Source organism: Ahaetulla prasina, chromosome 1, assembly GCF_028640845.1.
Source record: "Ahaetulla prasina isolate Xishuangbanna chromosome 1, ASM2864084v1, whole genome shotgun sequence".
Lineage (NCBI taxonomy): Eukaryota > Metazoa > Chordata > Lepidosauria > Squamata > Colubridae > Ahaetulla > Ahaetulla prasina.
In genome coordinates this window covers 351530359-351548949 of record NC_080539.1, presented here as the reverse complement: position 1 = coordinate 351548949, position 18591 = coordinate 351530359, and the positions used below count along the sequence as shown (strand labels likewise).

The window sequence follows — 18591 nt, the reverse complement described above, 5'->3', positions numbered from 1 at the left end:
ATCTCCCTCCCTATTGGCCCACAGTGTATTTCTTCTTCAGCATTTTTAAAAGTTCATTTTAGCATTTCTTTTTGTTAATTTGTTAGAAAACTGCCAACTAGGCTACTGTCCAAGGAAGAGCTAAGTGTGCCCGAGATCCATTGTGAGTTGTTTAATCTTGAGTAGGTCGTCTTCTTGGTGGGGGACAGATTTAAACTACTCAATAGTTCCTAAGGATCAGAAGGCCAGGGCAGTTAACTACAACTCTTCAAATTGGATTGCCAATAAGTAACAAATCAGACATCAGATGCTACTTTTCTGTTCCTAAAATCAGTCTCCCCTTGCATGTGCTTGGCAGAGCACATGGGTGTGGGTGTGTGGCAAAAAAGACATGCCATGGCCATAACTTAAAGCTATGAAGTATTGCAATTGATATAGTTCCTCCAGCTTCATAAAGATCCTGAAGGAAGTAGCATTTTAATATATATATGGGCTGCAATACTGATTGGCTCAAGTCTTCTTGAATTACTTTTGATAAATGCAAAAAGGTCCTTAAAATGCTTCTTTCTTCAGGATCTTTATGAAGCTGGAGGAACTATTATATCAGTTGCAGTACTTCATACTTCTAAGTTATGGCCATGCCAGAATTAGATCATTGATTATTATACTGTTTATCCTGTGTGTGATTTTAATGTTTTGTTTCTACCAATGTTTACTTTTTATTTTAAACATAGGAATCAAATGAATTGTATAGGGAAGAGGATAATCATGCTAAAATTTAAGTCTGTAATATAAAACCTTTGTATGTGCCCTCTGCTAATTTGCAGTATGTTCAACACTGTTGAAAAGCTGATGCAGCCCATGCCCCAACAAAACTTGTGCAACCATGGCTGAGCTCAAAAAACATGCCAAGTCAATACCAGTGTAAAATTTCCTTGAAAGCATACAAGGGAGAAATCTCATGAAGGGAGAGTACAGTTTTGCTGAAAACCACCTATCTTGATTACACATATTGTTAGCCCTCTTCCTACAAAATTAACAGCACTCAACTGAGGTAAGCAGGCAGCCCACTTAGATAAGCAGAGTCAGCATAGTATAAAATCTAACTGCTACAACTGTCTCTCATATTGTGTCTTTGCGCCTTACTGTTTCTGATAACTATGCTTTAATTAAAACCAGTATTACATCTTGCCATGGAGATCTACTCTCATTCCAGTCACTGACCCTATTAATCCAAGACTCTGACCCCTTCTGACTTGCAGGATCACAGTCAAGTGGAAGAAGTTATTTCCTTGCCACACATTTCATGGCAAACACTGAGTTGTAGTTTCACAGCTACTCTGGCTCCTGTGCACTTCTCTCACTGGCAGAGACAACCCCACTCCTACTTCAGACCTCTCAGAAAAGCCTCCGGGTCCATAGAGTAATTGCTCCTGCTGTTCATTTGGGAATTTTTGCTCTCTGTGACCCCGTTGGCTTTCCAGACACTTCATGATTGGGCCAAATCTAAAGTGTTGGCAAAACATGCTTGAGTGGCCAGTTAAAAAAAAAAATCTATCCCAAGATCTGTTGCCAACATAGCCAGCAACAATGCTAAGCTTAGTTAATGTTAACCTTTTTTAATAGCTCAGCGTAGTGCAAGGTTCTCAAATTGTGGATTATGCTGCCCAGAGGTGGAGAGCAATTGGGGAAGGTCTTTTTTTTAAAAAAAAATACCTACTTGCTGTTTAAATTCACTCTGGGTTTCAATCCTAATTTTGCCTGCACAAGCCTACAAAGTTTGAGAACCTTTGCAAAACCCATACATGAACATTCAGTGATTAAAAACATGTCTATTCAGACTATCCATAATTCCAGAAAAATTACTAATATTATGGAGGAATAGAATAGAACATTTGTGATTAAGATACCCAAGCAATTTGTCTCTGATGCAGAAGCTCTCGGTGTACATCTAAAGCAACAGAGTAATAATAATCATGATGATACCAATAAGAGGAGATAGTAGAGAAGACCAGGATAATAGTACTAGAGCCATACGATATGGGTGAATATACTTAGACATAAGTGCTGTGAGAATTAGGTGTTCAACAGAGTGATGGTACAAGGGGAAAAAACTGTCCGTGTGTCCAGTTGTTTTGGCATGTAAATGCCCTATAGCAGCATCCCAGGGGGAGAAGTTGAATCAGTTTATGTCCAGGATGTGAGGAGTCTTTATATTTTTTCAGCCCTCCTCCTAACCCTAACCCATGTAATATACAAGTCTTCTCCGGAAGGCAGGCTGGTTGCAAGAGGAGATGAGACAAATTCCTGTATTTTACTTTGTAGAGCAACGTACGACAACCAGTGGCTTGGCCAGTTGGTTGTTCTCTGATCGTTTGGTTATTTAAACTTATATGGTTGCCCATCTCACACAAGGTGACTGCACTATAAAATAAAACAAGCAATTTACATGTTTAAAAAGACCAATTGAAAGCAAATCATAATTAAAACATATCTATAGAGATTCTCAGTCATCCAGGTCATGGTTGTCCCAAAGCTGCTTTTCCCAAGAGGCAAATTGGACTTTCGGAAAATCCAGTTGCCTGTTGAAAAAAAAAAGCACCTTTGGGACAGAACTAAAACAAACATCTGTTGCCTCTCCACGTAGGTATAGCCAACGCATCGCCATCCTAAAACTAGCTCTGAGGATTTCGAATAACCTCCTGGCTCTTGCCAGTCCTTGACTTTTTCCCCCAGGACGGTTTTTCAGAAGCGGCAATACGGGGGACAATCCCGGCACCTCCTGGCCCATCTTCCGACTCCAGTGCCCCGCCTTCCAACGCCTAAATTTGAGTTTGGCAAGCACCCGCCGTCTTATGCCGGATCCCATTCCCCATAATGCGCGCGGTTGTTGGCGAAGTTGTGACCCAACAAACGCAAGAGGAAAAGCGGTGGGGGAAAGGAAACACACAGCACAGAGAGAGGAGAGGGAGAACCACGTTGGGAGGCTGCGAGTTTGGACGGCTAAGTGGCGGAGCGCGCCATGCCAATTCTTCTCCCATCCCCAAGGAGGGCGACCCGCCAGGCTCTCTTCTCCTTGGGCGGGGGCAGCCCCCCAACCGCCCCCCTGAAGGGGAGCTGCCTCAGCGCCCCCTTCCCTTCCCGCGCTTTCCGCGCACCTCCTCTCCCTCAGCAGCCTCCCCCTCCTCCCCCTCTTCGCTTTCCCGCGCGTCCGCTGGCGGGGGAGTCCCGGATGTTGGCCCCTTGCCCCGCTGCTCCTCCGTCCTGGCTGCTCCTCCGTCCAGGCTTCCATAAAAGGGCAGCGCCTTCCCTCTCCTTCGTCCCCCAGGCCTCCCTCGCCCTCCTCTTTCCCCCCCGTCCCTCCCTCCCTCTGTCGCCATCCCCTCAGGCGGCGCCCCCGGCGGGCGGAGAAGGCTTCGGGGGTGGGGGGCGGCGGCTCCCGTCCTGGCTACGTCCTCAGGGCGGGGAAGAGAAGCGAAGCATCGGGCGAGGCAGGCAGAGGGCAGCGGCGTTGTGAGGGTGGGTGGGTGTTTCTCTGTCACGCTCGCAGCGCCGACTGGGGGGGGGGACCGCAACGCCCGCACGCAGGCGCGCGCGCGCAGGCAGAAGCGAGGCCGGGGAGCCCCTTGAAGGGAGGTGAGGACGGGCAGGCGGGGGGCTTTTCCCCTCGCGCGGCAAAGGCGAGCGGGGCTCCTTCGTTTCTCCGCTGCTTCCACGTCATCCTTGCTCGGTCGGTGGACGCGGGGGCATCTGCGCCCCAGTGGGGTCCTCGGGGTGGGGGGATCCGTGTGTGGGCTGCCAGGGTGATGGGTCGGTTTCTGTGTGTGGGGGTAGTTTGGAGGGTTTGTGTGTGGGTGCCCACTTCAGGGTCCTAGTCCCTTTTGAGGTAACTTGCTTGCCTTTCTCTCCTTCAAATAAGGTTCGCCGCGCTTTCAGCCTCGCTCCTTTTCGGTCTCTTCTCACTCTCCGTCCTTCCCAACTCTTTTTTCTCCCCAGGCCTCCTGTTCTTCTTTTTACCTGAGAAGTTAGCCTCCCCCCCACTCCCAGATTATTTTTATGGGATTCTAAAGATCCGACGGGCACATCCTCCTTCCTCTGTGAGCATTATTTTGGCTTGGGACATCCATTGCTCCTTTCTTTTTCTTGCCTGCTATACAACCCCGTATAATCTTGACTAATGCGCCTTGGAGAAAAGGAGCTTGCAAAATTTTTGTCCCTTATTTGTGCTCATGTGGTGCTTTAAGATGTTTATGCAATCTGTCTGCCGCTGTGAGTATATCTATGTTTTGTAGGACGAGTCCTAGGAGATCGTGGAGGTTATTATGGCTGAAAGGATGTGTTTGCTCCGGTGAATTATTCGGATTTTCTTGAGTAGTTTGGATCTTAAAGGGAATCTGTATCCTGAACTTCGGGGTCAAAGGGACTTTTGTCTCATTAACATATTGTAGGGACAAATACAGATCCGCGAAGAAGGGAATCTTGGTTTAAACATACCTGCAAACTGAAGCTAAGCAAGGCTTCACTTTATATTCCCTTTAACTTTACAAACCTCTTGCTGAGCGGCTGGAAATCTGCAATCTGGGTCCGCCCTCCCTTTACTGCTTCCCTAAGTAAATTGAACTGAGTTGGGAACTTCCTCCGTTTTGTTACTTCTTTACAGCTGATTTTTGGGAGTTTGTTTGCCTTCCTTGGTTATTTCTTTTTCTTGCTCTTTCTTTACTTTTCCTCACTGCTGTGATTTTCTTCACTTGAACGGGGAAGCAGGGAAGCTGCTCCTGAGCTGTGAAACAGGAGGCTTCAGCTTAACTAATGAAATGAATGCCATTTCCTCTGTTTCAGTAAAAAGGAGCAATGACGGCTCTGGACGGTATACGGATGCCAGATGGCTGCTATGCTGATGGAACGTGGGAGTTGAATGTGCATGTCACAGACTTGAACAGAGATGTAACACTGAGGGTCACAGGGGAAATACATATTGGTGGCGTCATGCTGAAACTCGTGGAAAAACTTGGTAAGTTGCAATAGAAAGTAGAGGGTTACAATGTTGGTGCTTTTCTGAATACTGTATAGGGAAATGAATATTTGATCTTTTTTTTTGACCAGATGAATTTGTTGAAAGAGATCAAGCAGCCTACAGAATGGAACAGGACTGCTGAATCTATAACTCTATAGCGGCATATTACAATCACTGCTGTGTATTTCTTTGCTTTGTCCCTAAGCTTTTTTACAATATTTTACTTGTGGTAGCAAGTTCAAATTTCATAGAGAAATACAGTGAGCAGTGATAGAGTATTATCCTAGTTTATGGTATAGCAAACTGGTTCTTAGATGAGCCGAAATTTATAAGATTTTAAAAATTTCAGTAATTATTAGGACAATATTTCTCAGTTGTTTAACAATAGAACAGTTAAATTGATATATGTGATATATGCTGTAATATATGTCTGAATACACACTTAAACCTATCCGGAGAATGTATTTAATTTTTTTTAGAACATTTATATCACTGATCAACTTAAATGCAAAACTCCAGGGGACAAACAAACAATTTACAGAACAAACAATTGAAAACACCAGAGTTACAAATAATCCGATACAAGAAAAAGAAACATCTGAGTATCATGTAGCAATTTTACAAAAACAAATATGTAGATTGCTCTCCCCTAAAATCCTAACAACTGGGTCATAAGAACCTTCTTGAAGGCTGAGAGGATTAGGTCCTTCAGACCTCAGGGACAGGCTGTTCCATAGAGCAGGAACCACGCCCTATACTATGATGAATGTGTTGATGAACTTTTAATTAGAAACCAAATTTAAATGTGCTATCTAGCAAAAGTGCTATATTGAAATGTTTGTTCAAAATGCATATTGCAGGGAAACATAAAGTTCTGCCTGACATATTTTAATATTCTGCTTGTTTATTGAGAGATGTTATTTGAATGTGCAGTCACAAGGAGAATAATTAAATGAATGTTTTTATTGCTCTGCTGGCTGAATATGCTAGCCTTAAATGCCTTCTCAAATACTGAATGATGTGCTGTGGACAGAAGCTCCATATAGAAGTCATCCTGCTTGATCCTCTGTTGCTCTGTGTTGTCATTGACAAGGGGTACTCTGCTAGGCAAACTAGAAAGGGTAATTAGCACACCTTAACCTGTATTTTAAATATTGCTGTGTCTTTGGGTTGCCATGGCAAAGAACTGTGACTGGTTCAGTTTGCCTTTGCCATCAAATGTTCCATTCTTTGAGAAGAGTTCTGAACTAACCCAGTATCAAAATGTGGCATAAGTAAAAAGCAATTTTATTTCTTTTCTGATTGCAAAGTGTGTTAGGAAAAGCTCTGCAAAGATTGTATAATTGAAAAATTTTAACCCGATGGATTATTGTAGTTATTCTTTTATTGTTTGGCTCATAAAATAATTAATTTTTTAGACTAATTGGCAAGAAGAACCTTTATTGTTGCAAAAATATTTCTCCTTTGCAAGAATGCTTGCTGCCATAGCAAAGTTTTAATTCTGGTTTTCTGAAGTGTGTGAAAATGACCAACTTCCTTAGTCAACTGATCTTGAATCTGATGGTGTTATGGCTTGTATTGCAGTCTCAGAGATAATTATACTTCCCCAATTAACTATTTTTCCCATTTTAATACTGTAGTACATCAAAAGTTCTGATCAAATCGGTGCAAATCATGGTTATTCGTTGATAGACACTGCCTTAACATTTTGCTTTTATTGCTAAGGCTGCTACATGTTATGTAGTTTTCTGAGGTTTAATCTGGTATTAGTTATATAGCACATATCATATTTGTTCAACATGTCATAGGCCATGTCTTGGAGGTTAGGATCTCACTGAAGTACATGAGCAGTACTCAGTTACTTTGCACTATGTTTTCAATCTTGAGCAGAATACTGTATTAAGTGCTAAAGTTCTTGTCTTGAGGCCAAATGCTGAGATATATTCAGTTGGTAATTAAAATATTCCTTCTATTAAAATACATAGGAAGTTGTTTGGAGTGCTAAAAACAAGTAATCCTTATAATGACTGTTTCCCTATGACTATCATTAACTGTTGTATCTTATGGTTCTTGATGAACGTATTTTTTTCTCTTTATGTACACTGAGAGCATATGCACCAAGACAAATTCCTTGTGTGTCCAATCACACTTGGCCAATAAAGAATTCTATTCTATTCTGGTCTCTAGTACATCTTTGGTTCACTATAACAAACTGATTTGTTGATTAGTTGCCCACTTAAATAATTTTGGTGTTGTTAAACCACCCCCATCCGGTACTGTATTAACAGTTTACACTGATGTAATAAGGAAGGAAAAGCAGATATAAATACTTGCTTCAAAGGGAAGCTTATGTTTGTATGAAAGAGTCTTATTTAGGTTTGATTTGATTTAGGAACTGGAAAGTCAAAGATTGAATTAATTGTGGGGTCAGCATTCTTCAGTTTCTACCCATTTTAAAATGCTACATTTTTCATATAGGCTAGTATGATGGTTTTGGTATATAATTTTCTTAAATGTAGGGTGGAAGTGGCTGTTAAGTTTGGTTTAAACTGGAGTGTATTTTCACTCAGACTGCTCTAGATTTAAATGTTGAGATTATTCATTATAGCATTGTTTCATTTTGTTATTATTTGTAATGGTTTTTATTTTAATGTTACTTTTGGGAGGGATTTGGAGCCTTGTTGAATTAATTGACATATACATTGTAGTAAACAAAATAAATGGTTAATAAATATTGTTTATGAAACTATTTTACAGCTGGGTTAATAACATTCCAGAAACAAGATAATCTAACCAATTTTAAGACATTGATGTTCAATAGCTGTTTAATAGCTCTTTTAGTTCCCCCCCTCCACCCCTCGCATAGTGTAATCTTTGATTTCAGATAATAAAAAGAGAGTGAGGGAAAGAGAGAGATCTCAAACTGAGAAACTACAGGTAGGTGTATAAAACACAAAAGGAAAAAAGCAAAGCAATTCTTCAAAAATTTGTTGTTGCTTTAATGTTAAAAGAGTTAGTATTTTAAAAAATACAGTGTTTAATTTGCAAATATAATTGTTAATTTGTGGGTGCTAAAGGCCCAGTCTGTACTGAGGGGTCCTTGGTGCTCTGAGCTTGGTTGTTTTCTTGCAGTCATTTCATTAACCAAACTAGATAACATCATCAGTCCTAATAAGGAGTAGGGTTTGCTCTCAGTTTATATTCTAGTGACTCAGTTTGTGCCTCCTATTTTGATACCACAAGAGGCAGAAAGAAATTAGAAGGTTCATTCTGTAAAACAGATAGTTCAAAATGTGTTATTTGATCTTGTGAATAGTATGTTAGTACTGTAGTGTCTTTGATGTTTTACTTGGATCTAAGGTTTATTATTTGTATATTACTCTGTAGTAGACATCACTGAAAAATCTAATCTAGGGATATTTGTAGCTTCGGTATATACTTTTTGTTTATTTTTTGCTTTTGATTGATTATGCATTTGCTTTAGCAAAATATAGTAAACAGAATTTGTTGGGATGAATAAGAGAGTGATAATAGACATAATCTGAATATATTTACAGATACAGATACAGATTAACAGAGTTGGAAGGGCCTTTGTAGGTCATCTAGTCCACCCCCCTCCCCTGCCCAAGCAGGAGGCCTACACCATTTCTGACAAATGGCAGTCCAATCTCTTCTACAAATCTTCCAGTGATGAAGCTCCCACAACTTCCAAAGGCAAACTGTTCCATTGGTTGATTCTTCTCACTGTGAGAAAATTTCTCTTTAGTCATGTCATATGTCAACTTCTAAATTATATCAAGTCTATTAAAAAGTTATTGAGATTTCTGTCCATTAGGCACAATTCAGTTCCTGTGCCACTTCAAAAGTGATTTATGACCTTTAACTTCCTAGATATTTTTAACTGAATTTAATCCCTGGAAATATACCGGTAATAAAATAGTTTCCTTGAATATCTTTCAAACTCTAGAAAATAAAAATATGTTCTAATTTTTCTTATAAGAAGAAAATTCAGGAAATGAACTTTTTTAAAATGACTGCTATCTCCGCATCCCTTAGCTTTAATGAAGATTTATGATATAATATGAATAAAACACCAAGAAAATGAAGCTTTACTGATTTACCAGTTGTATTGCACTACAGATTTTAGAGTAATGGAGGCAGGACTTGCGAATTCATTGAGCTGAATTTGTAATGTCTTCCCTTAAGCCACTATGCTAAATAAAAGTGCTGTTCAAATTATCCCTGTTCCTGCTTTTCTTTAAATGTTAACTTTAAATATGTTTTTTTGGTTTTCCCCTCCAAATAACTTTTCCATTCTTTTTCTGTCTTATTTTTAGTTTGTTTCTGGCTCACATTCAAAAGTTTTATATACCGGTAGGAAGATATCTAGGCAGATTGAAGATGTCCATTTTCCCATTTTTTCCCATTTTCCCTCCATTTCCTACTCAACTTCAACAGGCTTTTAAAACTATCATGAGCTTAGATAAATAATTTGCATTATTCAATCGGAGACTGCAATTTGAAAAAAAAAGTAGTGTTTTGGGGGATTGCGCTTAACTGAGTGCCTTCAATTAATTGTTTGCTGGGAGCATTAAACAGGGTTAGAGAGGGTTATTATTTGAAGTGCTTCTGCAGCCTTTATTACATATGCCAGCAGAGGGTCAGCTAGGAGCAAAGTAAAAATGAAGTTGGGATAGGCTAAAAATGGAGTAGGGGATAGGAATTCCAAATTGTGAATGCCAAAGAATGCCCAATTGCATATAAGTCTGAACAGCTGCTTAAGTCAGGCATTATACGCTGTGATTTATAGAAATTGCAAGTATTTCTCCTTTCTACCAAAATCATTTCCCCCTCAGATACTAGGATAAAAGTACCTACCATCACTGTCTCACATTAATGGGGAAGTCAGTTTTGCAGCTCAGAGCCAGTGTTTAGGAGTATAAAAGCCTCAGTCCCCAACACCATACCAAACTAAGCAAGCTCCTTTAGCGTAATCTTGCTTGCATTGCTCCATCCAAGGCTGAAGGCTTCCTGTCCAAACACAATTTGGGATCAAACCAAGCCAGATAATTGCTGCTTTGATAAACAATTCCTTTTCTTTGTGACAGTCATGAATGATGGGAAAGATCTATATCAGATGTACTGTTGAGCTTTCAGTCCATAGGTTCCGAATGCTAGCATAGGAATGAACTAGGTTTCAAGGCAACTCTTAATAATTCAGAGGTTTTGATAGTTAAGGTGAGTACATGTCATCAATATTTAGAATTTCTTAGATAGGATGGGTGGTGTAGAAAATAATTATATGAACATAATGTAATTTATATACTAATAATTTTAGTATAAATTTATGTACTAAGATAATTTATATAAACGTACAATACTTGTCAACCCAGCTCCCTTTGCTGTATCTTGTATTTTTATTTATATTTTATTCAGTTGCTATGAAATGGTTTATAATTACAGTGACAAAAATATATTCTAGTAAGTAAAACTGAGTAATTTTGAATTCAGATGCTAGATTACATTGGGACTTTGTGCATGGTTCTCAAAAGTTATGATTGAATACACCTTAATTCTCCTATATTTTCTACAAGTATTCTCTTGCAAGAAACTTTCCCTTGGGAAAATGGGAAACAAAGTGGAAATGTAGGAGCAAATGGGACACGTTCATAAACAAGCTTTAAATAAAGTAAATGACTTTATCTGCTAAGCAACTATGGATGTCCTTTCTGAACAGGAAGTGACATAGAACATTTGGCATTCTCATTCAGTTGGCAGAATTTGCTGCAAAGTAAATCTGGTAATTGATTTGCCCTTGAACAAAAAAAAAATGTTTCTTTGCTCACTACAAATTTGTATTTTTCCTCCCTAAAATTACTATTAAATATTACTACTTAAGAATGTTGTAAACTGATTCAAAATGTTTTTTTCCATTTTGCTGTAAAATAATCTTCATGCTTTTTGAATTATGGATTTCTTTACTACAACTTGAAGAATTAAACAACTGCTTTGGATTAGTCACAGAAATGGAATTTAATTAAATAGCTTATCCTGTTGAAATTATATGACTAAATGTGCTTTCTTCCTATCGCTCCTAGTCATAGCTTATCAGGAGTAAAATGAACCATACAAGTATGCACATTTTAGCAAACTCTACATGTGTACTTTTTAGCTTTATGTTTTTCTTGTGTTTCTAGAAATCTGCCCACAGTTGTAATCTAATTTCAAAGTACTATGTTCAAGAATGGCCCAAATTAAACTACCGTAATGAGTATGATAAATGTTATCAGAAAATATTCCCAAAGATACCAGGTATCTCTGAGCTTTGATTTCAGTTCATTTGCACTTATTTATTAGCTAGGTAGACAGTAGTAATTATCTTCTGGCTTAAAAATTAACCGCTTGAAAAGAATAAAATATTCTTGACTCATTGTTACAAGAATACTGAGAAATGGCATTTGAGCTTATGTTAGCAGTACTTATTTTTTCTTTGTATTTTAAAAGTACATAATGGTCTTTCCACAAGCTAGAGAAGACATCTGTTGAACTAAAAATGTGCCAATTGAAAATCGAGTGTCTTGCATTGAAACTTACTTGGGTCCTTCTCAGTTAAGCAGAAAGAAAATGTAAGAAACAGTGCTCCAACTATAGCATTGCAAGACACAGTATCAAGTACAAGTAGTCCTTGACTTATGACCATAACTGAGCCCAAAAGTTCTGTTGTTAAATGAGACATTTGTTACGTGAGACTTACCCCATTTTATGACATTTCTTACCTCTGTTGTTAAACGAATCACTGCAGTTGATAAGTTAGTAACCCAGTTGTTAAGTGAATCTGGCGTCCCCACTGACTTTGCTTCTGAGAAGGTTACAAAAAGTGATCACATGACCTTGGGGTGCACCAACGTTCATAAATACGAATTGGTTTGCCAAGCAATCTGAATTTTGATCACATGATCATAGGGATGGTGCAAAGATCGTAACTGAAAAATGGTCATAAGTCACTTTTATCAATGCCATTGTAACTTTGAACAGTCACTAAATGAACTGTTGTAAGTTGAGGGCTACCTGTATCTTTGTGGATGTTTTTCTCCTGGAGTGGACAGTGCAGTTGCATGCACAATTAGTAAGCAGCCCTACATTTTGAAAAATGAAAGCTAAACTGCTAGTGTTAAAAGTAATGGTGTTATGTTCAGATACTGCATTGGCTCGACTATAGAAGTATTAAGTAATCTTGTTACAGGTACTTCCCTCTGCCTAATTGGAAATAATATGAGTCTGATCAATAGATAGTTGTTCATAATAAGAACTTGCACTATAAAATACTTAAATACCTATCAGGAGTGCTGGTCAGGTACTTACAGAGGTATTCCTCAGCTTACGACTGTTCCTCACATTGAAGGCTATTACAGCATCCTTATGATCATATGATCACATTCTGGGAACATAGTAACCAGTTTACAATTTACAACAAATGTAGCTTCCTCTGGTCACCTCTTGCAACCTTTCCAGCCTGCTGCAGTCAATGGAGAGAAAATGGCAGGGAAATCACAAATCATGGTTACAGCGTTACTAAATGACTGGTGTTTTGCTTAATGACTGCTGCAAAATGGTCATAAAATTGATGCTTTAGTTAACCACACTGCTTAAAGATGAATGTTCTGGTTCCAATTGTGGTCATAAGTCAAGAGCTACCTGTATCTGCTAGCACAAAAAGTGTGAAATCTCTGGAAGCTCCACTGTTCCAATTGGAAGTCGTAATGGCCCTATTTAATTACAGATAGCCTCAGAAAGGATGCTTTATAGCCCTTAAAGCACGTCCAGCTGTTACATTGCAAAAACCTTCCCTCACCATTACATGGTTGCATTTCATCTGCTTGATAGCTGGCTTACAACTATAACTTGGTGTTGCATCCTGTGATTTGTGACCTTTTTTGCCCATTTCCAGCAAAAAATGCCTCTTTAGGAGAGTCAGTTCATACTTAAGATCATATGATTTGCTTGGCAACTACCATAAAAATGATTGTAAAATTGGGTCGTGTGTGTGTCTCAACTGAAAACTATCATAATTCATGACTGAAATTCTGATCCCAATTATGGTCACAAGTCAAGGTCTACATGTATATGGAATATATCCCTGAATCGTATGCTATTAACACCATTGCATTACATATGGGATATCGCAGTCTTCCTGAGAAAACAAAAATCCATTAAATGAAGAATGAATAATTTAGCTGTTATGGGTATTGAAGCCTAATACAACTAAATAGTACTAGAACTGTTAGTACTAGAACGTCTAAACAGAAGCATCTGGATTGAAGTCACAGTCAAAATTAGATTAGAAGACTCATAAAGTCTGTTAGATTACAAAAACAAAGAAAAATAAATACTGGCTAAACCTTAAGTTTGGTTTTAATGATTAACTATCTAGGTTATAAGGTATATGAATAGCTTATATCTCAGCTATACTGATTGTAGACCATGATTTGATGTTTGGATTTAAAAACCTCCCTCGAATGGAGCGTGATTATAATGACATCCATGTAGTTTTCTTGGCAGCGGTACAAAAATATTTTTAAATCTCTTTCTGAAAGTTTTGGTGGGAAGAGGCAGGGAGTGTTAACTATAGGAACATAAGAAAAAGTAATAACTGAAAACCAGAGGCCTGTAGGACAATCTGAAATATTGTGTCTGGCCTGTATAACACCCTTCCCAAATAGACATTGTAAAGCTCTATTTACAGTAGCATAAAAGGAAATTGTCGCTTTTATGTTAAATATGCCAAATAATGGCCTTTACAACAAGGGAAAAGAAGGTTTGTATGCCAAGTATAACAGATTTGCTGCCTTCAGTGTGGGAGATTTCTTTTTGGGTGCCTTCTAGGCTCTATGCTCCTGGATTGTTATGTATGATTGACCATGTAACCATAGCAGCTGTTCTGTGAATGAGCAGCCCCCTTCCCCAAAACAAATGTGGTACCCAACAACCAAAATGTGCTCTCAGAGTCTGCCGACTGACCCAAAGGTTTGGGAACTTTATAATAGATAAAGATATCATAGTAGTTATAAAATTGGAACTAGTGGTTCTGTATGTGACCATATTAATAGGTCATGTCACCATCCTAATATTGTCTAATATGCATGCAGATTAACATTTTCTGATTATTATTTTCTTGTTACAATAGGGTTAACCAGAGCTGCCAGCCTTTTTTTTTTTTAAAGAGGAAGGATAGATTAAGGTGGCTTGCTCCAGGCATCTGAGGATTTTGGAAGGTTTCCATCAACATACGGGCATTTTCCCAGTAATTCAGGAGCAGTTCTGTTGAATACCATGTTAAACTCTGGAGTACAGGGGTAGATTTTCCCTGGATGGCCTCTTCTCTCTGATCCCATGCATTTTTTAAAATTTAGACTCCAGTTTTATACACAGAATTGTGCCATGTCCAAAATTCAAGTTTTAGAATTTATATTTTAATTTCATGTATAATTATAATCTGCATATAGTTTACATTGTCTTACTATATGCTTTATCATCTTTGGTTTTTCTCTCTTTGTTTTTCATGATTTGAATTGCATCGATCAGAACTATGCTTTGATTAGGAGGTGGATATAAGATGTGTTATAAGAATTTAATGATCTATACAAAACATATATTTTTCATGGAGAACATCTATATGTGATGGCTAAGATTTGACAATGACTTGATGGCACATAATCAAGGGAATAAAATATCAATGATACTTTATATCAATGATTTTCCGGACCGAGTGCCCAAAGTGTGTGCTTGTGAATGCGCGCGCACCCGAACCCCCAAAATGCAATGCATGCACGGGCAGCAGAGACTCGAAGACCAGCTGGCTGGTGGGAGGCGTGCACATATGTGCGGTGGAGCTGAGCTGGGGCGACAGTTTGTGTGCCTACAGAGGGGGCGCTGCATACCACAGGTTCGCCATCATGGCTTTATATTGTTATCTGCCCATACTATTTAATATGGAGTCGGGTGGTCAATAAATTTATAACATAATAGTAACACAGCTTACCTCCTATGATGATACCTCTAACATCATCAAACATCAATATTTGCTTATCTCAGGACCTTGAGAAGGATTCAATAGATGGATAAAAATGCCAAATCCAGTCTAAATATCTGACTGACTGTATGACAAACTATAATAGCATGTTTTAGACCCTGTTAGAAAAGTACAGTCTAGAACAGGGGTGTCAAACTTGCGGCGTCATGTTGTCACGTGACGTATCACAACTTTTTCCCCCTTTGCTAAACCAGGGGTGAGCGTGGGCTTGGGCGTGGCCAGCGCGCGATGTATCCGGCCCTTGGGCCGCGAGTTTGACACCTCTAGTCTAGAAGAACCCATTAGTGTAAGTTGTAAGAATCTGGGTGAGTGTTTTGAGGACAGAATCCCTCACAATTGCTTCAGATGGGAAGCTAGATGGAATTTATTGAGATGACGGTGGTGTCAGGCTCAATACAGACCAGGGTGATTCTAATACAATGAGTCTGCTCTGGATACGCTGGACTAATGTCAGGCCCAGGGATAGGCAAGTGATGAAGCACCTGAATCTGCCAGCAGTCAGATGACAAGCGTCCTGTTCCTAGGCAACTGCCACAAACATACTATACAATCTTGATAACAGAGCAGAGTTGCTTGACATGCTACCTTACCAGGGAAAAATTGCATCTGCCTTAACTGATTCTGATCTGGCAATGGCCTTGTAGCTAAATGTTTGGGACTTCTTCATATGGAACAACCAATTCAAACTGAACCATCTGCGTTTGAGAATGATTTGTGAATCCAGAATCTCTGTCACAACCTTCCCAAGTGTGCCTTGAATTGTGACCTAACCATGTTAGCTGTATATGAGTCCCAATAACAGTGACTCATTGCAATCAAGTATTCTATTCCTGTGAACCTTGCTGAAGGATGTGCGTGACTACATACATTAACCTTCTAGTAGTGTTCACCACTGTATTTTCTGAGCTGCCTGTGGGTGTTAGGAGTTAAAGGCACAAAGCTACAATGGTTCCACCCTTCTCTGAGCAGACTGTTTCAGCCGGTGGCACTGTGGATGAGAAGTCAGACTCTAGGATGCTCTGTTATAGGGTTAGGATTTGGTCTTTGTTACCATGTTTTAACATCTACATAAAACTGTTGTGAGAGGTTATGTCAGTTTGTTTTACATAATCACCAGAATATATATCCATATTCACATTGCTAACATGGACCCAATAAGAGATGTGGTAGAAATCCCATCTCAGTGCCCAGTGGCTGCCAGTTCTGGTTGGGAAAACATAGGCTCAGATTCTATCCGAGTAAAATGGAGCAGCCATTAATTCAGAAATCTCCTGATTCCAGGGCTGTATTATTCTCCACTCTTGATAGCATTGTGTTGTCTCAGAGACCAGGCTCTCACATTTACTCAAAAAATATGTGCATACCATGGCTAGGTCCTTTGAGAGCACACCTGGAATGGGATGCCCTGAGGACAGTCATTCATACTCTTATCATCTTCTATTTTTATTGCTGTAATGCTCATATGTTAAACTCATGGCATCACGTGATGTAACGGTTTTCCCCTTAGCGGAGCTGAGATGGGCGTGGCCTGCTGTAATGTATGCTACTGCTGTAATGTATGCTACTTGGGTCTGCTTTGGAGGACCACCCACAAATTTCAGTTGGCCTAGAATGCAATAGAATAGAATAGAATAGAATAGAATAGAATAGAATTTTTATTGGCCAAGTGTGATAGCTATTGTACTGCCCTGATAAACCACTGTTGCTGGAGCTGTGCTGATTGCCAGTATAAATGTAATTCAAGATGCTGGCTGTTGTCTTTATCATCCTATAGGGCTTAGAATCTGGCTATGTAAAGATTGCTTTTCATGCAGATTTTGTTAGAGAATGCCAACTAAGGTCAGGTGGTAGGAGAGAGCCTGACAGTAGCATTTTTTCTAAGCAGCTCCCTTCTTATGGAACAGTCTGTCTCCTGAGGCATTGCTAGCATTTCTTGCTAGCAAAAAAGCAAAAGTTGCTTTAAAAAAAATCTTTTGAGGATTAACTGTGCACCCTAAATGCCTATATTTGTATTGTTTCCATTTTAATGATTGCATGCAATGTACTATTGTTACTTTAATATTTGTAAACTGCCTAGGCCTACAGGGATTTATTTATTGCACAAATACATAAACAAAAACTGGATGTCAATACTTTTATGCTATTTTAATCAATCATAGCTCTTTGTATAAGGATTGGCAGTCTATTATTATGAGAATGCTGGAATGTTAGGTGATGGATCTATCAGTGGTTTACCTAGTGCAGGGGTCTGCAAACTTGGCTCAGCTGGCTGAGGAACTCTGGCAGTTGAAGTCCTCAAGTCTTAAAAGAGCCAAGTTTGCAGACCCCTGACCTAGTGAATGGTCCACAGGTCTCACACTGCATCTGAATATATGAGTTTCACAGGAAGAATTGGGTCGAGATTTACTTTCCTTGTCTTTCTGACACATTCTATCTCTTTGCTGCAAACACAATATAAGCTGTTATATTGTATCTGTTATAGGCTAGCAAGGTGTAGTCCATTATATATGGATTATAATCAGAAATGTTCAAAATTCAGCTGTGTAGGAATGAGGATATAGTGTGAAAAGACACTAATGTATCCACTTGAGATAAGTGGCAGAAGGATGAGCAATAAATTTTGTGTAAATTGTGTATTCTGATGATGTGCAGTAAACTGGTACTCTGGAAGACCTCTACTCTACAATTGATCCAGGATATTGGTACTAAAGTACTAAAGCTTTTTATGTTTGAAAGAAAACTCTTTTTCCTATTATTGTCACAAGCTAAAAGATATACTTAGAATATAAGGAAGAAAGGCTGACATTACTTCTCAGTTTAAGCCCTGATTTGAGGGACCTTTAGGGAATAATGTTTAGTGGGTACCATATAGTTGCAATATCAACCTTGTTTCTCTGAGGGAAATTTGCCTAATTTCAACATGTTTATGTGGCAGCAAACATACATAAAATATCTTAGTTTCCTGAAATTATAAATTAATGCATTAGCCAAGGAATGTCAGGCTTGGAATCTTCAGGAAACTGAAATATTGATGTTACTTTTTGAAGGTCTATGATAGAATAGCTTCAGGTCTTCATTTGCCCAACAATATTGCTCAAAAGAATCACTCCTCTCCTGAAGGAGAGATTTTCAGGATTTTCTCCTGAAAATGCTCCTTCTGAATAGTTCTTTGGCCCCTGTTGAATAACTATTTCTGGGCCATCTCAACATTTCTTTTTTTGCAACAGCTGTTAGAAACTCTCTGAATTTTTGCCAGCTTTTTCTGGTTTTTCCATAACTCTTGTAATTATCGATAAAGATTTAAAACTTAATTAGCCCAGTGCAGACCTGGTTTTCTTGATTTCTTAGCCAGGGATAAATTATCACAAGCAGTAATAGTGGGGAGGCTGTTTGTTGATCTGTTCCTCTTTTCTTCTGTTGTTAAATTTGGTGTTGAGTTAGCGTGGAATGCACAATCAGCCTTTGATATCATACTCTCAGTCATGGTGCTATAGTTATTCACCGTGAA

The 18591-nt window shown here is 39.0% G+C and overlaps 1 protein-coding gene across 8 annotated transcripts in view; it reads left to right on the top strand.

The window, feature by feature from the left end:
• The first annotated feature begins 3313 nt into the window (after nt 1-3313).
• FERMT2 (FERM domain containing kindlin 2) overlaps nt 3314-18591 on the top strand; it is a 76998-nt gene continuing 61720 nt past the window's right edge. Inside the window, exons 1-2 of one of the 8 annotated variants that reach the window (XM_058163084.1) lie at nt 3314-3470; nt 4819-4990. In XM_058163084.1, coding sequence (XP_058019067.1) covers nt 4831-4990 — 160 coding nt within the window. In that variant the 5' untranslated portion in view covers nt 3314-3470; nt 4819-4830. Of the gene's footprint in view, nt 3710-4818; nt 4991-18591 lie in introns of all 8 variants that reach the window. The other 7 variants (XM_058163081.1, XM_058163086.1, XM_058163087.1 and 4 more) reach the window with 7 other exon arrangements.